This window comes from Sarcophilus harrisii, chromosome X, assembly GCF_902635505.1.
Source record: "Sarcophilus harrisii chromosome X, mSarHar1.11, whole genome shotgun sequence".
NCBI classification, from domain to species: domain Eukaryota; kingdom Metazoa; phylum Chordata; class Mammalia; order Dasyuromorphia; family Dasyuridae; genus Sarcophilus; species Sarcophilus harrisii.
In genome coordinates, this window is record NC_045432.1 from 59613703 (window position 1) to 59638780 (window position 25078).

A 25078-nucleotide genomic window follows, 5' to 3' on the forward strand; every position below is an offset into this window, starting at 1 on the left:
TTAACATGACATAGCCAATTAGTGACAAAGCCATGACTATAATTCGGGTCTCCTGATTTTTTAATCTAAATGCCCTCCACTGTAGAATGCTGCTTCTGTTCAGTATTATTTCCCACACTACTTTCATACATCACTTTGTATTAATCAATCAAATTTTGTCCAATTTAAAGCATTTCATCACCTGTCTTCCTTGTAACAACTAAGCTATGATTTCTTCTTCATTTATTTCAGGATGTTCCCTATATACCTACTCCTTTCTTGATGGCAGACTTTTAATAAAATCCTTCACAAGCCAAATTCCTTTAACTGACTGCACAATGGGAGGATAGGGACAGGATTCCAACCTCCTGCTGTCATTACTACAGACACCAGGAAGAGAGAAGTGTAAAGAATGAAATAATACAGCTTCCCCACCAACAAGCCATGTGACTTCAGTCCCAATATTACTACACAAGATGGAAATGTGCCACATACGTGCTTGCACAATTCTTTTGTGTTTCACTGCTGAATTCAGAAGAGATTTAGGAAGGAATTTAAATAATAATTAGGTAAAAGCGTTATTTAACTGATTAAAAAGGAGTTAAATTAGGGCCCTCAGGCACAAAGCTGAGAATTAATAAGGCATATATGGTTTTACTAATTCCTTAACCTTTCCAATATCACGAGCTCTGCGAATATGATGCTCATAAAGTATCTAAGTGACATGAAATGTGATTGAAATTTGAAGTTATATCATATTCTATACAACTAGGGAAAAATATAAATTTGATTCAGAACTGCACTCCTTCAACACTGACCCCCCTCAAAAAAAAAAAAAAACAAACAAGGAAAAAAAGCTGAAGTCCTAAAGCTCTGCTTTGCCATTTACCACCTGAATGATCTCAGGCAAGTCACTTAACAGTGCTAAGCTTCAGTTGCCTCACCCGTAAAATGGGGTGGAGGGGGCAGGAAATGGGACATGGGACTAAATCATCTCTCAAGTCTCTTCCAATTCTAAAATCTTCTGATCCTATTTATACTAACTCAATCCAGCCATGTCACTCCCTTGGCTCAGAAAGCTTCTTTTGGCTCTTTATCTACCAAATAAAGTGCAAATTTTTCAGTCTGGTATTTAGGGCACTTCCTTATCTGACTCTACCTGCTTTTCCTAGTCACATCCCCTACCACTTTCTTCTAGATCTTATTCTCCAGTCAAATGGACCACTTATCATTCAAACTAACTCTCCCCACTGGGTCATCTCTGTGCCTCCTGCAGTTAGTTCCCTCCACCAGCAATGTCTTTCCTACCATCTTCATCTCTGCTTGCTATAGTGCCATTGTTCAATATGCAGTTTCAATGCGACCTCTTAGGAAGCTGGAGTGAGAAATCTTTCTCTTTAGAGCATGTATAGATTATTATTTGCACTTCTCTTAGAACACTTACTAAACAGCATGTCATAGAATATTTATAAACACATTCCATCTCCCTTAGGAGACCAAAAGCTCTTTGAGAGCTTTGTGTCCTATTCGGCTCTACATCCGATTCAATAGGTATTTTTTAAGTGCCTATCAGGTACCCGACACTGTGCTAAGCACTACATATAGAAAAGGGGCAAAAGACAGCCCACTGTCTTTAGGGAGCTTACAATTGAAGAAAGAACTCTAGGCATGGAAGACAGACAGAAAAAATGTGAGGGATGGAGTATCTCAGCAGTAGAATAGGAAGGAGGCCTTCATGGAACTGAAAGGTTTGGGGAAGACTGGGAAAGTGTGCTAGGGCAAGGGAACTAGATTGTAAGGGCTTTGAAGAGCAAACAGAGAATGGTGGTTTTGGTCCTAGAGGGGGATAGGGAGACACTGGAGTTTTTTAAGCAGGGAGATGATACAGTCAAGATCTGAGCTTTAAAAAAAAATTGACTTTGGTGATCAAATAGAGGATAGACCGAGGTGAGAAGATGATCCAGGCAGGTGGACCCCCACTGTCGCCTGTTACAATAGTCCAGGTGTGATGAGATTTTGTACTGGAGCAGTGGCAGTGGCAGAAGAGAGAAAGGGGAGTATTTGAGATATATTAGAAGGAGGAAAATCAATAGATTTTGGCAAAAGGCCAAGGATGGAAGTAGGGAGAGGGAAGAGAGATAATGAGGACTCAAGGATGACACTTAGTTGTGACCTTGAGGGAGGGACTGGGAGGATTATATTGTCCTCTGCAGCAAGAGGGAAAGGGGGCAGTGTTTATAAAGAAAGATAATGAGTTCTGTTTTGGACCTGTTAAGTTAAATATATCTACTGGACATCCAGTTCAAGATTTCTGAAAGGCAGTTGGAGATGGGAGATCAGCAGTCAAGAGAGCTTGAGGCAAGAGAGGTAGATTTGAGAATCATCAGCACAGAGATGGTAAATCAATCCATGATGTGATCGCTGAGTGAATGAGTATAAAGGAAGAAGAGAAAAGGGCTGAGAACAGGACTCTGAGGGACAATTTCAGGACAGGGTGTGACCTGAATGAGGGTCTAGCAAAAGAAATTGAGGAGTGGTCCAATGTGCAGAAGGAAAATATCCATCTCTAAAAGTGTAAGAAGTAGAAATGGGCTAAATATAGAAGAGATGCAAGCTGGACATAAATAACTTATTGATACTTGACACTGCAATGGTAACCAAGCAAGTTGTAACATTAATTTTGGGGGGTGACTAGGTGGTCCAGTGGATAGAGCACTCATTGTGCCTAAAGTCAGAGAGATCCGAGTTCAAGCAAGGCCTCACATACTGTGTGTCACCCTAGACAAGTCATGTCACCTGTTTGCCTCACTTTCCTCATCTGTGAAATGAGGAAGATAATAGCCCTTACTTCAAAGTGCCCAGCACAAATGCTTGGTACTTAGCGTTGTGTAAATGTTAGCTATTATTAGCATGACTATTATTACTATTTATTGGATACAGCCACCTTCCTGGGAAGGTTTTACAGACCATTTTGCCACAGAGCTCTTCCATCCCCTTGAGTTTATTGTATAAATACAGTTTATTTGTTTATGAGTTTATTTGTATAAATACAGCTCCCAGAATTAAATTGAATAAAACAACTTTATGACTTACTCCTTGACAGTGAAGGTAGTCAACCGTCTTAGTTATTATATACAGGACATCACTAGCCTCCCGTTCTGAAAAAAATTTTTGTCTGAGAATACGATCAAGTAGTTCTCCTCCCTTCATCAGTTCAGTAACAAGGTAAACGTATCTGCCATCATCATAGACCTGTCAAAAAAAAGTGATTTAGATTTTTATACTTTTATCAATAATTTTTTCTCTAAATGTTTTTCCATTAATGACAATCTGCTTCTCTCCATTCTACTGAGAAAAATAAAACTTTTGTTACATTCATGATCAAGCAAAACAAATTACGGCAATGGCAATATCCACTAAAAATGTCTTAGTTTGCAACCTGAAGCCATCGCCTTTCTATCAGGAGGCAAAGGCCATGTTTCATTGTGAGTTATTATTATTCTTTCACATTCATATAACTTCGTCAGCTACTCTTTGACATACTCTGTTTAAAGATTTCTTGACCTTAGTTCTAAAAGACTACCATCTAAACAAAAATGATTCATCCAAAGGCTTGTGAGCCCTGCTTTAGAAAACTCAATACTAGTCTATATCAATGATATGTTGGGGAAGGGTACTGGTCAGGATCGGCTTTTATCACTATAATACTCAGATTCTTCCAAGAAGTTTGCATATGCTGTTTACAAAAATCAAGTATATTTATACATGATCTAATGCAAAATAATTCATTATGCAGTCATCAGATTCACCTAACATTCATCAGATTATTAAAAAAGTAATACCTACATCCTTTAAAGTGATGATGTTGGGGTGCTGTCCATAACGCATCAAAATCTCAATTTCTTCGGAGGGATCTCTTTTACTTTTGTCAATTATCTGAGTAATAACATGAGGGAGAATCTCAAGTAAATTAAAATGTAATGTAATTAAGATGCAAGCATATTCTGTATTCCAGAAATAGATCAAACTAAGATTAATTATAAAATATTTGTCTACATTTGAACAAAGAAATAAGGGTGTAACAGTGTAGATGCAAACAGTAAATTAGAAGATATATTTTGACACATAATTTCCTACTTATTTAAATGCTGATCCAACAATTACTGAGTAATTGTAAGGATTACTTTTTAATCACAACATGTTATTTTTTTTTTAAATACTGCATATTTTTAAAGCAAGAATGAAAAATATAAGAAAAAAAAAATGGGCCTGAAAAGGAAAAGCTAGAGGTCATTAAAAGAACCATATAGCTTCCTCTCCTCAAAAAATGAAAAATATGAAATTCATTATTGTTCAAAAGAAATTTTTGGTACAACCTATTATTCCAAAATGAGAATGTGGACTCAGATTCCTCTCTATTTTTTCTTCCCTTCCAACTGCCCTGTTCTAGTGAGAACATAATTAAAGCAGATCACTCCAACTTAAAACATGTAAGAAATATAGAGACAAAATACCTTCACTGCAAATTCCATGTTGGTAGCTGTGTGTATACATCGTTTACAAACAGAATAGGAGCCAACACCAATATCCTCCTTTGGTTCATACACATCATTAAATTGTGCACTGTTTCCATGTAGTTGCTTTGAAAAAATAAGGGAAAAAATTGTAATGTATTAACATATTTGTCCATCAAAGAGAATAGAAATCTGACCTCCCACGATTTTCTGCATTTATTTCCAAATTTTGTGTTTAACAGAAACTTTTTAAAAATCACGCAAAAACCCTCGAGTTTGAGGAAAACCTATGTAACACAACATAACAACTTAAATAAATGATGAACCAAGTTTAAATTACAGACAAACAAGACCATTCAACAAACTTATAAAGCCCTAACTTTGCTTCAAGGCCAAAAATAAACAAGTCACAACCATCACGTGGGTCATATTGCCATTTTTTAAAAGAATAATTTGTCCGTTTTTCAAGTACGACCATTTTTTGCTATTCTTTCCAATGTGAAATTGAAAAAAACAAAGCAAAATAAACCACTACTACAAATAGTGCCTATAATATAGATTGGTCACACACATGTTTTAAAACTTAAACTCAATTCTTTCTGCATCAAAATAATCAATCCTTTAACTGGAAAAAAACAATTAGATGTGATTTACCTGTACAATTGGCAATATATTTGTGAGGGGAGAAATTTTCTGATCTTCTATGGTAGAAGTTGCAACAAAGCTAAATCCTTTAAAAAGCTGATGCGCGTTAGCACTGGGTGGAACTCCAGGAGAATCTAGTTTTCAAACACAAAAATTTTATAAAAGTTAAAACAACTTCACAGCATGCAATTTAACTCTTTTATTTTTGGCTGAAGGCAAATCCTGATTTAAAAAATGCAACTCTTAAAATAAAATGTATTCCATTAAAAATATAAATGATTTATACTGTCCCATAGCAATGGTGAAGCAACAGTCATTGGTCTGGTTCTAAATAACTGGAAATTGACTTCTACTGTTACAATCCTCAGATTCTTTCAAGAAACTTGTACATGTTGTAGAGAAAAACCAGCTATGCTTACATATGACTTAACATAAAACAATTCAATAAGCATAATTATTTCACAGGTAAACTCAAATGTTTAACAAAATCCTTTTATCTTTTATCTGAGGAGCAAAAAACTGGTTTATTAATTAGACCTAACAATCCATATAAATGTGTATTACCTTTGGGTGTTTTTGCAGTAAATTCAGGATCAAAACAAAAAGTATCTTCTGGTTTTCCAGAAGCAGGTTTGAATGGAGGTTGAATTTCTCTTCTATATAATTTCTAAAAGAAACAGTATTGGGTAATGCCAAAATGTGTTAACATGTACAGAACAGAATTTTCCAAGTTAAAAGAGATAATAGTCATAGCTTAAACTTAACAAGCTACACAAAAATGGCAATATAGTAAGAAGTACAAATGGAACACTGCAGGTTAGATTTACCAGACAAATTTCAAAAGACTTCAAATATCTGCTAATCAAATAAGTTCATTAAGCTTGGCAGATGATATAATGAATTCAGTGAGTAAGCCAAGGAACACAATGAACTGCTAAAGGTTACATTTTCAAGAGATGAGAATATTCAATTTCAAACTTTATTAAAAATTGGTTTAACTCCCTAGTGATGACAACACATATCTGTGTGGGTCATGCAGGAATAATTAGCAAAAATCAAGAATTCTGACAACAGAGGCTATTATACAAGTAGCATTTCTAGAATATGAAATTTTTCTATGCTTTGTGATGCCTTTAAAAACTTAAAATACACTTAGAATCTCAAATATTTTCTGGGATTTTTTATGACCTAAGAAATAGAAATGAAAACAGGCTGTTTTGTTTTTAGGTGAGGCACATTAAAGAAATCTCAAATTTAACCTTGTCTATCAGTACAACTAAATAAAGTTTATTTTTCAGTGTAAGACACACATAAAATTGCCTGAGGGCAAGGTAGGAAACATTTTTTTCTATTGAAGAACCACTGACTTGTAGAATAAACTCACAGGTCAGTAAGAATAAAGCAACTTTAATTTTATTTAGGGAGAAACAAATAACACTGTATTCATTTTCTTGTAAAATCAGATAGTATATCAATCTTTTAAATGCATAAATAATAAAATACTTTTTGTTGTCTAAAGGAAGAACAAAATAGGAAAGGAGACAGAGAAATACAGACAGACAAAAACCAAGAGGGAAATTTTCATGCAATACTATTAAAATAATATCCTGAAGTCCTTTAATATATTATACTAAAGACTTTGGAACTATATACTTTTTTTTTGGCCCCCTACAGTTATAACTAGAGGTGCTGCATTTTGGTACTTGACCTGCAAGGCAGATGTAATTAAACTAAAAGGGTAAGTATTTTTCCTCATTTCCATTCTCATCCTAAAGAATTCACCAAAAATTTCTTCAGAGTTTGACAAACAGGCCATTCCAGCACAAAATTATATAAAATGCCTAAATGCTGCAGTGATAAATATTACAAACACATTTCAGTTCAAGGGACTGTGTTTTCACTGGAAGGACAACTCCCTCCATATACACAGACCACAACTCCTGTGGCAGTCTTTGAGCTGCTGCTGCCAAGGGCCATCAACTGGTGGCTGATACTCTCAGAATATGCCTTTCTAAACTTAGCTACGATGGTAGCTACGATGGTTTTCATCTCTTTTCCCCAGTGACTATTTACAGAAAGAGGGTCAAAATCTTTAAGAGATTTAGAGCAGGGCAGAAATTCACAAAACGGAAGATATCATTTTAATACAAGTTGTTCCACATCTAAAAGAACTGAGACACAGAGAGCTTAAACCACTTACTCAAAGTCACCCAGTTAGTAAAGATCAGGGCTGGGATTTGAGCCGAGTTCCCCCATCACCCCCATCCTAAATCTAACTTCCATTCTCTCTACATACCACATTAGATATTGCTACAGATGGAAAATAAAATTTAACACAAAAGATTTGCTCAAAGTCTATTAACCATGGATCTACTGACCTACAAGCTGAATAAAGCTGAAATGGTAAATATTAAAGCTAATAGTCATTTTATAATGTACCTCTAAGTTAAAATGTCACACTGGAATTTAAACAGAGTTTGAATTTATTACTTGGCAATGCCCACACACAATAATTTTCTTTCAATCTCTTCTATTATAAAACTATTCTCTAACAAAACCTTATTAATTCAACTACATTATACTGTACTTACATTCCAGTCAACAGTTGAAAAGAAAAGATGTCTTTTGATTTCTTCAACACCATCTGTACCAGCTCCTTTAAAAGTAGAAATATTTTTTATTGGTATAACTTTGTGGTTCTTATTATTCCACTTTGAGCATCTATTCCTAAATCCCTCACTTGTAGGCAGCTATGATGTGCATACTTTTATCTGTCAGTCTACCACCTAGAATTCCTGCATGTCTAGGTTACAATGATAATGGATATTCACAATCATTTTCCAGTGGCACTGCTGAAGATCCCAAAGTACCTTCTATATCAATAGGAGGACCAAATTATCCTTAGTATAGATTTGTCATTAAATTTTATTTGTTCTAAATGAATACTCATGGTCAATGTACAGAATAAGGAAAAATTTAAAAATCAACTTAAATATAATTTCATACATATTACATGAGAATGTAAAGAACAGAGAATATTTTATTCTTTGTGCTTGCATTACTAGCACTTAGCATATAACAGGTATATAATAAATACTTGTTGATCCAATGGATATAAAAATGATGACTAGAATGTAGAAATGAAATATCTCTTGTTCAAAAGAAACATCTAGCAGAAGGAAAAAGGAAGACTCCTCTATGGAAAGAGATCAACTTTATATTTATGTATAAATTAGTGGGTAGCATTTGAGCGAAAGAAAGATTAAAAAAATGATGCTGGTTTTTTGTGGGGGTGATACCTAAGAACATTTCCTTAATATGAATCCTGGCAAAAAGGCAAAGTATAATATAGACAGGTCTTGGAAAGCTGATTCTACTAAAAATAGAGTTAAGATTTTTTTCTACTTGTTTTCGACAATTTCGCCATGCAAAAGGATGGAAAGTCAACAACTATTCTGGATTTAAGTCTAACCCACAAAGACAAACTATCTGGAAAGGTAGAAGTGATAGGAATCTTAAAAGAAAATGCTCGTGCCATTTTGAAGTTCACAATGAGAGAAAGAAGGGAATACAGGGCAATGTACCTTGGGCTTCAGGAAATCAGAAACATAAAAATTCAGAGAAAAGATGACTTCTGTCCAGAGGAGCTATAAAAAGGAAAAAGCTAGAGAGGAAGTGTTTGTGAGCACTTAAAAAAAAGGTCACCAGTAGTCATTCATGAGCTACGAATAAATCTTGTCATACTAGTTTATATTCCTTTTTCTGAAAGATAAAGTTCTTAAAACTGATAGAACAGAGAAATGACAAAGACTAGTATATGATGATTTCAGCAAGATATATGAAAAATCTCAATCTTCAAAGACACGATAGAAAAATGTGGAGCATTTAATTATATGATTTTCTATCAGCTTGAAAAGGAGCACCCCAAAAAGGCTGTTTAATGGATCAATCAGAATCTAAAAAACTCTTAAGTGAACTGCTACAAGGACCTATACTTTGACTTAAATTGACTCTAGTTACCCAGTGACCTCTGAACTGTCAAATGCAATGGCCTCTTCTCTTCAAGACCTCTCTGAAGCACCTCATGTTCTTGATTATGCCCTCCTGCAAGATATTCTCTTTTCTCTAGGTTTCTGAAAGTTTGTTCTTTTTCATTTCTCATCCTATTCATCTTATCATTTTTTAGACTCCTTTGCTAATTATCCATGCTCTACCCACTGACCTCGAGTGTTCTATAAGATTGTCTGGAGCCCTCTTCTGTCTTCTCTTGACACTCACTTAGTGACTAAATAAGCTCCCCAAGAGTCAATTCGCATTTCTATACTGATGATTCCCAGATTTACATATCCAGACAGAGGCTCCTTTCTGAGCTGCAGTCCTTTATCACCAACTTCCAAATAAACCTACCATAATTCTGTAATTTAAACATATTGGCTATAGTTTTTACAGTCAGCAATGATTTCAATCCTGTTTCTGATTTTCCAAGTACTTATCATTAGTTTCAGTTGCTCACTATATTCTTTAATCATTATTTTTGTTATTTTTTAAACTGGACCTGATCTTCTGACAAGTCAGTAGTCTGACTGATACAAATCCTTGGCTCCAGGATAATGTCTTTTCAGTAACACGTATTTTCCTTTCTGTAAAAACAAAATCAATTTCAATCTCTTATGGTGTTAATCTGTTCTCAGCCTGTCTAGCACCTATCAATTTTTCTCCTGAAGAATATAATCTATAAGTCTTTGACCTCCCACATTCTTTCTTCCTGAGTCATATTTCCCTTTTTATTCCCCCCTCACCTTTTTCCCTCCTTAGTAAGGAAATCATTAACTATCAGAGTACATGCTGATTTATTTTGGAGTGTTTTTTCAAGTTATTCATTTCAAGCCATTTTTCCATTTCATTCTTAGCAACCATCTTGATGCAAAGGCTGCAATTATTTTCCTGGTGGCATTTGTGTAGATACTTTTCATTAATACTAGATGATGGAAAATCCTATGAAATGTTTAGGTTTCCTTTGGACATACAACTGAATTTTGTTTAAGATCTTACATTTATCCCTAATTCAAGCTAACTTAGTCAAAGGAATTTTCTGGCCTGTTGAGATTGTTTTGGATTCAAGTATTTAAATTTTCAGCTGTCCCTGTAGGATTTATGTCATTTGCAAATCTGATACAGTTTCAATCATCACTGATGAAGATGTTAACCCCAGCACAGAGTCAAGGATAGATCACTGGAGCATTCTACTGGTGACTTTCTTTTTCCAACCAGATATCCATCTACTGATGACTACTCTTTGCTTTCTAAATATCATCTACCTACAATATTGACTAGCTCATATCTCTTAATCTTGCCCACAAGAATTGAATTGGTCAACTGGCACATTGCTAGCACTGTGCTAGGCAGCAGATATACAAATGCAAAAAGTACATGAGAGATTTGGTCACAGACCTTTCTAAAATCTAGATCAATGGTATGTATAGCATATTTTAGATTTACCAAAGGACCTTGTCAAAAAAGGAAATGAAGCAAGTCTATCCTTACTCAGTCTTAATGTAGCCACGTGGGCTTTTTGTGATCGCTAATGTCTTTTCAAGATGTTCATTATCTCTTTGATAACATAGACTTTTCTTGGGAATCAAAGTCAAATTTACCCAACTAAAGTTTCTAGACTCTTTGATTTTTTGAAAATAGGGGCCAACATTTGTCCTTTTCCAGTACTATAGTCTCTCCCCCCCCCCCCCCCCCCCCATCATCCCTGGCAATGATACAGAAATCAGAGAAGATATGTGAAAGAGAACCGAGAATTTCAGTGAAAGGCAAATTCAATAAGCTCTTCCCAACTAGCTGTAAACTAATGTCATCTTAGCCCCAGAGATCAAGAGAAATCATTTTACGCTAGAGTATGTGTTAGGACACATTTATAAGAATGTGTTTGGTACAGGTAATTCTTAAAAAATAAATAAATAAATAACGATGTGTATAGAGAAGAACCAGTGTGGAAACTGTCATCTGAGGAATATTTGAAGGAATAAAAGACATTAAGCATGGAGAAGTAAAAAGGATATATGATTGTTGTCTTCAAATGTCCAAAGGGTTGCCATATGGAAAAGAGAATATAACTGTTCTTTGTTATTCTGAGATCCAATAGGTAGAAATTACAGGATGAAGGATAAGTTCTTTTGACTGAACAGCTGTCCAACAGAGCTTTCTAACAATAGCATTTGAGGGCACCGAAAGTGTTTAAAGAATGGCTGGATCATCATTTGTCAAGGACATTACAGAGAAGATTCTTATATTGTGAAGGAAATGAATTTCTAGATGATTTATAAGGTCTCTCTTATGACTTCTTTAAAAAAAACTGATGATTGATGTATTATTGTATATACAGTAATTTCTTACTAGCCAAGACATTTTGATTAAACCAGAATATCCATTCTTCAACATTTCAAAATTCCAACAACTATTTTCTTAATAGTAAAATCTAGAATTCAAAGTGCTAATGAATACCATTAAATTCTAATAAATCAGAAAACTGAAAAAATATTATTCACCTAGAAATAATATTCAGTATACTTTACTACAAAAACCATGAAACATAAGAATACCTAATCTATTTGAAGGATTTCTTTTGAATAGCATCCTTAGAAGACTTTGTGCTTCAGGGCTAAGAAACTGAGGCATTCCAAGTTTTGCTCTGGAAAATAAAATTTTAGGAAATTTAACTTAACAATCTGTACTTTAAAACTTACATACAAAAGATTTTTTTTTCCGGGGCACTTTTTAAAATGGCAGGTAGAATGCTCCATTTATAGTACCAGCAACAAAACTGTTTATACTTTTAAATTATTATTTTATTTCCATCTAAACTATTATAAATTTCTCAAAGCAAGGGCTTTTTGGTGTGTGTGTGTGTGTGTGTGTGTGTGTGCGTGTATGTTTGTGTGTTGGGAGAATAGTGTATAAAAGATAAATTTAAAAGTTACACTTACTTTAATATCATATTCATGGTCTCATTTCTGTCTTTCCCTTGAAAAGGCAGAGTACCAGTAAGCATTTCAAACTAAAACAAAAAATACCAGAATTACATTAAGTATGATTTAGGATGGATAACAGTTTTTTTCAAAGTATAATCATGGGCCAAACTAGGACCAAGAAAGCATACATGTCTGACTTTCTAGAAACCACTTAATGATGGTGTTTTTAGCTTCTTATGGTATAACTCAACTGTGGCAAATTAAATCTACTAAATATCCCAATCTTACTTTTGGAAGGTCCAAAGAAATCTGTAAAGCCTCAGAGATATATTATTTTTCCTCTAAAATAAAATTGAATTACTTCAAAGAATTTAATGACTAAGGGAAAATGATGAGTTAAATACAAAATTTATAGACATTTCCAAAAGGTTAAGAGAACTTGTGTCCTCCCTATCCAAAGATACTAGATAAAAGAGTATTTTAATCCTGTTCAGTAAAAAAAAAAAGTTAAAAAATTACAATTGAGTAAAATTTTAGAATACAATAAAATATTAAGATAAAAGATGTAAGGGAATAATATTTCAGGATATTAAGGATATAAGTTTTCTAAAATGATATTTTGAGAATGAAGATAAACAGTCTAAATGGAGTAGACCCAACATTATGTAGCACTATAATTCATTAAAGAGGCTTTTCTTTTTTAATGCATATGCAAATATTTTTCTTTTTTAATTTTAATAACTATTTATTTTTATGAATAAATGCAAAGATAGTTTTCAACATTCATGTTTGCAAACTCTTTTGTCTTCCAAATTCTTCTCCCTCCCTCCCTTCACTCCCCTCCCACAGACAGCAAGCAATCCAACATAGGTTAAACATGTACAGTTCTTCTAAACATTATTTCCATATTTGTCATGCTTATATGCAAATATCTTTAAATTTCATTTACTCTTATCTAACTCTCAATAGAAGTCATTTTAATAATGGCTTTGGCCTCAATCCTATGTTTTTTTCTCTCTCTAGATTTGGTAAACTCCTTTATACTCCTGTTGTTGGGCCTTCTCTAAAGAGGATTCCTAATTCTCAATCTCAAACCTAGGTACCTCTCTCATTATGTTCCTGTTTTGTGTTAGATCCCTTTTCTGGTTACTACAGCCATAAATTTATTCCCAGATTATTCTAAAAGTCTCATAGATGGTTGCTTTGACTCCAGTCTTCTCACCAATTAATCCAATTTACATAATGGTATAAGATCAACCTTTCAAAAAACAAAAGATTTTATTACATGTGTCACCTGCTTAACAATATTTAATAACTCCTACTACCTATAATTCTTCTGACTTGGCTTTCAAAGTCCTCTAGAACTTGATCCTACTTCCCACTTCCCCCAAGCCCCAACACACAGCTTCTGTGTGATCTTCCTCCCTACTCCTCACCCCCAACCTGCGGTCATTCCCATTCTGATATTTCCTAATGCTATTCTTCTTCATAATAACATTCTCTACTTTTCCAAATTCTATTCCAGTTTCAAAATGGTCTGCTCATTTCTCTTGATCTCCTCTTGAAGCTTTTTCCTACTACTTTAAGTCATGCTGATCTGAGACTTCTCTAAATCTTGTTGTGTCTATGGTGAATTCCAAACAGTTTTGCATTTCGTTGTTCCCAGTGCCTCGTGTACATATGTGTGTTCATACACATATATGTATACATATGTGTATGTATATGTATGTCATATCTTTCCAACTACACTATGGGTAAAGAGAACTTGGTTATGTCATGCATGCCCATCAATACTAGCTGTACAGTAGGTGTTTAAAATTTATTTCTAGGAACACAGAAATTATGATGTGCTGCTAAATGGATAATTAGAAGTTTAACAGCAAAATACCTCTGATATAAAGTGTTTTCATTAAAAAAACCTTTACTCTCACAAAATTTTATGTAGAATTATATATCCAATTAATTACTATGTATTTGTTATAATATGTGTGACTGGGGCTATGCTAAATATTATGAAGAATAGTAAGTGAAAGGAAGACAGTATCTTCTATAGGAAATTATAAACATATTAGGGAGGTAAGATATTCACAGGTAACAAATATTTCTGTGTATGTGTGTGTGTGTGTGTGTACATGTGCATGTGTGTGTGCACACGCTAAAATTTGTGATAGCAACTAGAAGTACAACAATTTACTATACAATTGTTAAATACTTTAGTTTCTAGTATAGAATCTGACAGATTCTTTATAGACTAGGAACTTAAAGTCTACACAATAGTTTCACCATTTACAATTTTAACTAGCAAGATAAACACAAGATTAGAAGAAAAAAGAACCCAATTTTCTTTTTGACATAAGTTAACACAACACCAGATTTTTGATAATCATAAAATGTCAAAACTTTCCTCCATCCCCACTCTCCACAAGATAACAAAGCATTTAAATAGCAAATGTTAAAAAAATACAGCTTTACATTTTCTATTACCTTAACTCACAAAAGTAATGTCATAAAATAGATACTGAGTAAGTATTTGTTGAAGGACTAAACATACAGCTTACCATTAACACGCCAAATGACCACCAATCAGCACTCTGGGAATGGCCTCGCCTGTTTACTACTTCAGGAGCCATGTATTCAACTGTACCACAAAATGAGTATGCCTTCTTTTCTTGGTCTACAGATTCTTTACTGAGTCCAAAATCTAAAATAATAGTATTATAAAAATTTTATTTGAATATAGAATCCATTCTGTATTGATAGAATATTAAATCTAGAATACAGAAAAGTCCTGTACAAGTACAATATGGTATGGGGTTAAAGTTGTGCCTCTATGGTCACATACAGAATTGCTGTTAAAAGCAAGGCACTATCTGGACATTACAGGAAAAAAGTTTATTTGGAAAACTAACACTACAAAAAGCAATCTGATCAGTTTCTACATAAACTACATACATTTAAAATTGTTTGGAAAAAGCATACATTTAAATCCTGAAATACTCAAAATATATGCCTCTTAATCCTCCACTCACAGCTATACATTTGTAAAAAATGAGAAACTACACATTTCAAAGTCTATCATACTGAGCCAAGTTTTGTTTACTCAAACCAAAATGGAAGTAGCCCACATCAATGTTTCCTTTTGGGGTGGGGGCTAAGGGGGCAGTTAGAGGGAAGAAAGGAACAAACAAGATTAGCTTTACCTTGCCTGGCTCTACAGAAGAATTCAATGTCTTAGGACACTTCATAAGGATTTACTGACTCCACTTTCATTAAACAATTAGTGATCATATTCTCAATATCATTTTGCATATTTGTCTTTACAGTGAATTGTTTTTGTTTTGTTCTAAGAAGTTTGTTTGGTTTTTTTTTGAGAAGTTTTAATTGTCATAGCATCTATTTACAAAATGTATATATATTCAGGCTAATTCTCCCATTATCCACTTGAGCTCTTCTTTTTTCTTGGGGGGAAGGAGGCAGAGCCAAAGGGAAAGAGGTGTGGAAGTAAAGAGAAGAGAATGCTTTTACTTCCTGTTAATCTTTAAAAGGTTTGTCCACAGAGCCTCACTCTCAGATTCTCATGACCGGGAAGGTCTCTGGTCAAATGGTCTAATCCTGACAAAACTAAGGTGTCTGATACTGATTTTTTAAAGCAACAATCACACACAACAACACAGAAACAATAAAGACAATATGAAAAATAAGCTACAGAAGCTTATAAACTATTAAGTTCATGTGTCTTTTCTAAAGTGCTCATGGGAGAGTTTTCTCAACTCTTATTTTCCCAGCGCCTCATGTATATATGTGTGTTTCTGGTCAAGTCACTTAACCCCAAATGCCTTGTAAAAACAAACAAAAATAAAAAACTGTAGTTGACTATAGCACTTTTACTAGTTTCTTCTAAAATGCTTTTTTTTTCACACATATATTCAAAATGTAATTTTATGCTTCTTAATGTTTACCATAATGTAAGACTGGCAAGAACCTTAGGAAAAGGTTTAAAGATACAATTAATTTATTATGTGTCCCACAGAAAGAACACTGGGAAATGAGTATGGCCCACAACATAACATTTCCATTCTTTCTGTTAATGTTTGCTTGCATTTTTGTTTTTTTTTTCTTCTCGGGTTATTTTTACCTTCTTTCTAAATCCAATCTTTCCTGTGTGACAAGATAACTTTATAAATATGTATACATATATTGTGTTTAACATATACTTTAACATATTTAACATGTAAGGGACTACACCTGCCCTCTAGGGGAGGGAGTGGGGGGAAGAAGGGGAAAAGCTGGAATGGAAGGTTTTGCAAGGGTCAATGTTGAAAAATTACCCAAGCATATGTTTTGTTTATCAAAAGCTTTAATAAAAAATACAATTAAAAAATTTCTTATGTGTCTATATACATTTTTTTATCCGAAATCTTTATAGAAAGTCTGGGACTCCAGGATACACAGGTTAAAAAAGAGTGTTCCAGAAACCAGAGCTAGAGCGTCATATGAGAGGCTCATATGATTTTGGTTTGGCTGGACCTCCAAGAGAAGAGATTGGTCAGTAAGGCTGGAAAGGTAGAAGGGGGCAGATCATGAAGAACTTTAAAAGTCAAACAGAGGAGTTTCCATTTGATCCTGGAAGTATTATTGAATATATCTGAGTGGTGGTGCTGGTGATGTGGTCAGGTCTCCACTTTAATAAAATCCCTTAGGCAATTGTATTGTGGATAGGTTGGAAAAAACCAGAAATTTCATCCAGGTAGGGGGTCAATTAATATATCGTAAGACTATAGGAAGAAGCTACTTGATACCATTTATTTACTCAAATAACCTTAATGCAGTATAGAGGGATTTTAATGAAACCTGTCCCCCACAAACCCCCATCCCCAAATAAAAAGTATTAACTTTGCACATGGAGTTGTTCATTTCAAACACAAATTGCATCTATCCTATATCTCTGCACAGTCCTCACCTTGTACTGTTTCCTTTTTAATCCTCTCCCAAATATCCCATTCCCTATATGCTCTTTCTAGAGACACACACAAAAGAGAGACCAAGGTTACAAATCAAAAGGACTCACTAAAGTGACTCTGAACCTCAGCATTGATGATATTAGTCTGGACTGTTAATCTCAGAGTAGTGTATTATCACACTGATGATTCTGTGGAAACTTACCTTTAAACTGCACAGATCTCAAAAATTTCTGCAAAGACCATCAAGACTTAATCTTTTAAAAATAATCTTCCTAAGTAAAGGAGAAACATATCTCTATATCTATATGCTACTTAAAATATGACTTAGGGTCAAACTGATTTCAAAACACTAGCAATCCTTCCCAGGAGAAATATACAAGTAGGTCTCAATAAGACAATATCAGCTCTGTACATCTCATCCCCCCACCCCCACCAAATACCATAATGAGGACAAATCGAGAGGTAGCTTACCCTAACATTTAAATGAATTAATTAAATAGGTAAGATATAAATTAAAATCAAGAAATGGAGAAAGAGAAAATAAACCTAGATAAATCAGTTACTGAGATAAGTGCAATATACAGTATAGAAAGATTAACTGTATTGAGAATTTACACACCTGTTAACTTGATATGTCCTGCTTCGTCAAGCAAAATGCTGAAAATTAAAATGCACATTCACCAATGTATATAATAGCAAAATCCTTATGCATAAGACATTTATTAAAATGATCACAAATTTAAGAAAAACCAATCTTTAATAGTTATGCTGATAAATTGGCAATTTATAAAAATGACTAGCACAATCAGAATCAAGGGATTATTTGATTACTTATGAAATACTATTTCTAGTTTATATTTTTTTACCTCTTTTTTCATAAAGTTAAGTCAAATATATACTAGAGAATATAGAAGGACATTTAGATAGCACAGACTATTCCCAGAGCCCCCAGGCTACTTTACTTTTCTGGCTTCAGGTCCCGGTACACAATCCCCAGACTGTGCAGATGATCCAAAGCAAGGGCAAGTTCTGCGAGGTAGAATTTCACATCTTCCTCTGTAAACATAACCTAATAAAAATTGGAAAGGTTTACTTTCTGATCTCGGCTTTGATGGCTAAAATCACATTTTACAATTTTATTCTTCAAAATCAAACAGTTACAAACATTAGGGAGGATTTATCTCAGAGAAAAAATTGCTGGGGAAACTAAAGTCCACTCTTTTATACACTAAATCTTGTTTCCTAGGAGCTTTTTTTTATGAAGATGTTTGAAAAATGTCTCGGTGCTTTCCGAATTGAACTTTCTCTTTCTATCTTAGTTACTATCGTGAAGCTGAATTAATATAGTATGGAATAGTTATGAGAAACCCTCAGGGGCTTTGCTGCAGATGTGATGCTGCTGTGTTGTCTTTCTCTTCTAACTTTAATCATCTGAAGATAAGACCATTGTTTTTACTGAACTCAGAGTTTCACTGGAGTTGAGAGCTCCTAGTAAAGAAAGTCCTATCAATGTAGATCAACAACTGCTCTGCAACTTACAAAAGCTGCCTGGGGATGCTCGAGTGAAGTGATTTGCCCAAGTTTACCTGTACTGTACTGGCTCTCTGTGCAATCCTAAGGACATCACAGTCACTTCTTAGTTATTCGGGCAATGTTGCCTGAATATATTAAAGAGTATGTAAGTTACTTATTTCATTTGAGGGACAGTTTCAAGAATTTGAAAGTTTGTTAAAGATTACAAACTTTCATGGCAACTAAAAAGCACAATTTAGAGTTTAAAGAAGCTGCCTATTTGCATATCCTTTTACCTTACTTAGAGAACACTTAATCTGTTACAAACTAATCACAGCACTGCTCCTGTACTCTTAGATCTGCCTCTATTGCTCTCATTTCACCAATATCACTTGCCAGCCCCCTTTCTGGGAGAGTTTCTTAGCTAAGAAGAGACCAGGTTTGTTTACTGTTTTTGTTTTTTTTTTTTTCTTTGATTTTTTTTTGTGAGGGGGATAAGGGTATCAATGGCCATTTAAAAATTGATCCATATAGAAATACATCTCATAATGTTACATAATATCATCTGTAAGAAAACATGGCAACCAAGAATATCCTGAAACTTATCTTTCCTACAAGATATAAACAATTAGCCATCTTTATAGCCTTAAAAAATTGTGCTTTTTATAAAAATAAATGTGGCATTGCTACTGAAAGGACTAATCACAAACGGGTCCTGTTTATACCATAGATCTAAGATTTCTATAATTTAGAAACCAAACAAACCCTGAGGCTACAGATCCCATTTTCCTCTTGCCAGATAGATGAATGGCCTGGCTACTGGTTTTCATGAGAATAATATTAAAAATATTAACTATTAATTATCTAATACTCTAAGGTGAGAATCGTTCAAATTTTACTGACATAATCATGTTAGACCCTATACTTTGGCAATCTCTACCTCAAGAGTTTAGAGCAGGGCTTCTCCACTTTTTGTGTGTTGCTGATCCACTCTTGGCAGTCAGGCTGATGAAGGCTAGAGATGCTTTCTCAGAGTCATATGTTTCAATGCATACAGAGGCTCACAAAGAAAACCATTATACGGGATGCTCTCAAAGGCTTACTACAGTTTCAGGCTTTAACAGCTTAAAACTGCACTAAGATTCTTAGAACATGCTAATGAACTACATTTACCAAAATGTTTTCAACACATGTACCCCAAGTTAAGAACCTCTGGTTTAGAAAAAAACTGAGACTGACTGTCAGAAAGAATTTCTTAAAGACCGCATTTTACCAGGGCCTTTCGATAGATATATAAAGAGGGGCCTCCTCTTCCTCATTATTATTATTTTAATTGCTAACACTTACCAAATGTAATATGGTTTAAAAACATGGCATCCTTGACAGACTGTGTTACCTAATGGATGCTACTCAATATGCTAAGCATAGTCACAGACTTACACCTGAGGTAGGAAGGTATAAAGAGGAGACCAAGGCCACCTAATAAATGCCCTTAATCCTGGCTGCATATTTGCTTCCTCTTAACACCTCAGAAGTGCCAAAAGTCAAACAAACAGCAATGGTCCATTCACATTCACCCCCTTGGAAATGTGGAGGTAAGACTGAGGCTACTCAGAGTAGTTCCTAGAGGGCACTTGAGTAGCTTGTACATATCCATACTCCTAACCTCATCCCAACCTACTCTGGCCAGATATTTATGTTGTCTGACAGCCTATATGAAAATCATCTCACATAAATCACTAAAATATTTTCTAAGAAAGTCAAAGGCAAGACCCCATTAACAAGCTGGTGTCACGAGTTAAATACACGGAGACTTGCAAAATCATTTAAAGTAAAATCTCCAATAAGAATGTTGTCAGCAGAAGAACTGGATGTCTTTCCACTTTCTACATTAAGGTTACAGGTGGGTGCTTACCTCTTTGGATAATCTTGTAAATACATCTCCTCCCCTGAGAAAATCCAGTATTAAATACAGCTTCCCTTCAGTCTGAAAGGCTAATCAAAAATTAGAAACTTAGTAAAGAAGAAAATCTTAAAAGATGAAATATCTTACTACTGTTTATAAGGGAAAGTACTCAAGTATAGGAGTTCAATGACAAGATCCACTTTAAAGGAATACCATCAACTAATATTTCAAATTCGGAGCTAGGTTCAATATTGACAAGAGCTACCTTCCACCTCCCAGAAAATCAGGCCCTAACGTATAAGTGCCCACATCACTCTCATTATACAGAGGGGCAAACATTACTATCCAATATCAGCCCTGAGACTAAGAGGCAAAGAGCTGGGCAAATACGTAACTCCCCTTGTACACACTTTTCCACCAGGGACTCCTATAGTGAGAGATCCTAAATCTAGTGTCTTTTCTTAAGGCTGACTTAATAGCATATAGCTATTTAATTCATAAATGAATACTAACATAAATATATAATTTCTCAAAAGAACACTGATAAAAATCAAATCAAGTTGAGGATGAAGTGGAGAGCAGAGGGGTTATGTCAAGGCATTATACATTACGCACATCTGTTTCATTAGAAATTCAACTTAACAACTTCTTAAGCACCGGTTATGTCCATGACTGGGCTATTACTGACTTTATGTACTACTGCCATATGAAATTGGAACAACCTTTTGAAGTACCATAGCAGCTGAAGCAAGAATAAATATTTTTAGTCTGCTTTGAAGCTAATGGAGAAATCTTGCCAAGCTTTCCTTTTTTATTTTGCTCTCACCACACATTCCCCTGTACTATATTTAGCTGTGAGCATGGCAAATAGAATGGAGAATATAGGTTCCTTGAGGGCAGGGACAGTGATTTTTCATCTTTGTGTCTCTAGCACCCAGGCACAATGCCTTAACATATTTGTTCTCTATTTTAGAATTTTTGTCTACTAAGCCAGTAGCTCACCTCACAAAATGACAATGCTAGAAACATAATGTTTTCCTTTATTCTCAAGAAAAAGGTGATACACTAACCAATCATAATTGACAAGTAGCATATTTCAATGAGTTAGAATTATATTCACTAACTAGAGAAGATAAGAAGAACAATGCAGATGAGAAAATGGTGAAAGAAAGAAAGAAAGAAAGAAAGAAAGAAAGAAAAGAAAAGAAAAAAGGCAATCTTTACCATAGTGCAATTTGACAATAAATGGATGATTTACTTCTACAAGTATATCCCTCTCCATCTTTGTACGAACTCTATCTCGAACTGAAAAGAAAAGATAGTAACAGCATTACTTGACGTAAGTTTACAAAAAAAAAAAACATCAAATACTAATAAAATTTAAAAGTAAAGAATTTCTTTTACTTAAACATTCAGGATATATTTGTGTAGAGAAGTATATATAAAGAGCTGGCCTTAAAGAAAAGACAATGTGCATTCAATTCCTATCTTTTACACATGCTGACTATGTGACCTTGGGCACATCAATGACCTGTGAAATGATCTCACAACTCTCTAGGCTTATGAGATCCAGTGAAGGTGCTGACCTGCTAATAGAGGTAGAAGGAATCCTCTCACAAAGGATTTCTCTGTACAGATGAAATCACAGGCTCAGTCCACATCCCTATAAATTTTTCACATCCATATACAGCTAGAATTTACAGTTACCAATATATAGTCCGATTAAAATTGAAAAAGCTACCAGCAAAATAGCCTACAAAAAAATCTATATTTTATGTGATTAGTGAAACATTTCCCAATTTTTACTGTGTAGGGTAATGGCATATTTAGCCCTCAAAAAGTTATAAAATTTGGTGAAATGGGAGAAATCTCGTTGAAAACCATAACATATTAGCTTTAATCCATCTCACAGAATGGACTAATACAGTACAAACAAGTGATCAATTAACAAGTTTTTAGCAATATACACCAATGAATGTTTAAATAAGTTGGTGAAAGAAACACCAAGTAAGTGGGTAAAATCTTTCCCCTTGAGAACTGGGAACAGACAAATGAGTATATTTGAGTGTGGACCAAAAGAGATGAATACTACTGTTTGCAAATGCTTTTGTATTCATGACTTCTAAAAAATTTATCCAAGAAGATGGAAGAGTAAAAACAAGAACAATGAAAGAATAACTGGGGGGTGGGAAGAGAAATAATTATGTTACTATATGCATAAGTCACACTTATATAGCATTTTAGAACACAAAGCACTTTGCATTCACCAGTTCATCTGATTCTCACAACAAACCTGCATTAGGTAGCATAGACATCATTAAACAATTTTAGATATGAGGAAACTGAGACCTGAACAAATAAAGTAATCTGCCCAAGATCCCACAGCTCTTTATTCCCAAAAGTCCACACGTGAACCCTGGTTCTCTGACTACCCAATCCAATACTGTCTCACGCTACATGGCTCCTCAAATTCCAAATCATTAAATGGTAATTACATGATTTTGCCTGCTGAAAATTCCCAACAGGAAAAACATACATCCTAACAGAATGCTTCAGATAAATATTAGCAAGTATGCATTTTATATGACTTGCTGGAAAATCATGATAGTGGCTAAAAGATGCAACTATATGCAATATAAGCCCTAGAAAAGAAGTTTGAAAAGGATCTTTTTCAAGTCACAGTTTGATAAATGTTGTACCTTTTAAAGATGCTTTTTTCAATACTTTCATTGCATAAAGCTGCCCAGCATCAGGACCGATGATCTTCTTTACAAGAAAAACCTGGACAGGGAGGTGAGAGAGGAGAAAAAGAACATTTCATTCAAGTTAGTGTTACTAAAAACACACACACACACATTTACAGATTTCCAATTTTAAAGTTATCTGCTCCTCTCATAAGTTGCATTAATGTCTTTAGCTATATGAGTATTTCAGATTCTTCATTAATTCTAAAGGACCTGCATGGACTGTATTGTGGTCAGTTCCACAGTAAGCATTTTCAAAGGGCTGACTATGTGCCAGGCATGGTTCTTTACTGTGTTACCACCTGGGGATGTAGAGAAAGGCAAAGGACAGAATGGACCCTGCTGTCAAGATACTCGCATTCTAATGGGGAGACAATATGCAAACATCTATGTCCAAACAAACTCTGGACAGGATAAATTGGCAATCATCAGCAGAGGGAAGGAGTGCCTTAAAGGAGATCAGGAAAGTTGGCAGTGCAGAAGGGCAGATTTGAGCTGGCCCTTGAAGGAAGCCAGGACAGCCAGCAGCCAGAGAAAGGCAGGTTACCAGGGCCAACCACTGAAAATGCCTGGAAACTGGACAGAGGTCTTGTGCAAAAATCCGGGAGGCAGGATCACTGGATCACAGAATACCTGAAGGAAGGAGGATCTAAGACTGGAGGCAGGGGGGAGCCAGGCTGTGAGGAACTCGCAATGCCAGACATAGGATGTTGTGTTTGATCCCGCAGGTAACAGAAAGCTGGTGGCACTTATTCCACTGGGGAAGGAAGACTGGATGAGTGGAATCGAGGATGATACCTCTGTGACTCTGGTTTACTCATCTCTGGAGGAGGATGATAATTCCTGGAGTATCTACCTCAAAGGGTTGTTAAGAGGCTGAAATGCCCACATAAAGTATGTATACCTTAAAGCATGCTGTCACTATTTGCTTATAATTACAGGTGAGGTGTTATTATTAACAGAGCTTATTCATGGCCTGAAGTAATTATTTGTTATTTTTAAGACCTAGCATTATTAATTCAGGTCTTAGATAGGGGCTCATGATAGTTCACTGGAAAGAACACTGACTCTGGAGTTCCAGTGCCTGCCACATACTAGGCATTGGAGAAATCGACAATTGCTACCTGTATTGACCTTGGACAAATCACTTAAGCTCCTTGGGCCCCACTTTCCCCAAATGGAAAATGAGGGAACTGGAACACATGTTCTTTGAGATCCCTTCCAACTCTATATCGATGATCCTATGAATATTATCATCCCATTCCCCAAGATCAGCTACAGGAGGAAGAAGAAACTGCATGGTTTCAAATCCTCATCCTTAAAGATGAGCCTATGTATCCTATAAGTTCTTGCACTTGTTCATTAGGGACCCAGTTTAGCAGTCAAGATTAAAAGGAAACCAGAAAACTGGGGAAAAAATTTTACAGCAAGTTGCTCTGATAAAGGCTTCTTTTCTCAACTATATAGCAAACTGAGTCAAATGTATAGGAAACCAAGTCACTCTCTAATTGGTAAATGCTCAAAGGATATAGAAGAAGAAATTTAAACTATTTATAGTCACATAAAAATGTGATTAGAGAAATGCAAATAAAAACAAATTTGAGGTAATACCTGCACATATCAGATTGGCTGATACAAAAGAAAAAGAAAATGACAAATACTGAAGGGAAGACAGAAAAATCAAGACACTAACGCACTGTTGGAGTACTTATGGATTGATACAACCATCTTGGAGAACGATGTGAAACTATGACAAAGGACTATCAAACTGTACATCTCCTTTGACCCAGTAAAGCCACTACTAGGTCTGTACCCCAAAGGGATCAAGGAAAAATAAAAA

General features: G+C 34.9%; 1 protein-coding gene across 1 annotated transcript in view; it reads right to left on the bottom strand.

The window, feature by feature from the left end:
- The window catches only part of RPS6KA6 (ribosomal protein S6 kinase A6), a 103895-nt gene that overhangs the window by 30466 nt on the left and 48351 nt on the right, over positions 1-25078 (bottom strand). Inside the window, exons 4-17 of the mRNA XM_031944913.1 lie at positions 23194-23275; positions 21719-21799; positions 20504-20583; positions 18039-18145; positions 17696-17733; positions 14674-14816; positions 12131-12201; positions 11747-11835; positions 7730-7794; positions 5703-5805; positions 5148-5272; positions 4494-4619; positions 3826-3915; positions 3073-3231 (exon numbers count right to left, since the gene is read on the bottom strand). Of these exons, the coding sequence (XP_031800773.1) occupies positions 3073-3231; positions 3826-3915; positions 4494-4619; positions 5148-5272; positions 5703-5805; positions 7730-7794; positions 11747-11835; positions 12131-12201; positions 14674-14816; positions 17696-17733; positions 18039-18145; positions 20504-20583; positions 21719-21799; positions 23194-23275 (1359 nt within the window). The remainder of the gene's footprint in view (positions 1-3072; positions 3232-3825; positions 3916-4493; positions 4620-5147; positions 5273-5702; positions 5806-7729; positions 7795-11746; positions 11836-12130; positions 12202-14673; positions 14817-17695; positions 17734-18038; positions 18146-20503; positions 20584-21718; positions 21800-23193; positions 23276-25078) is intronic.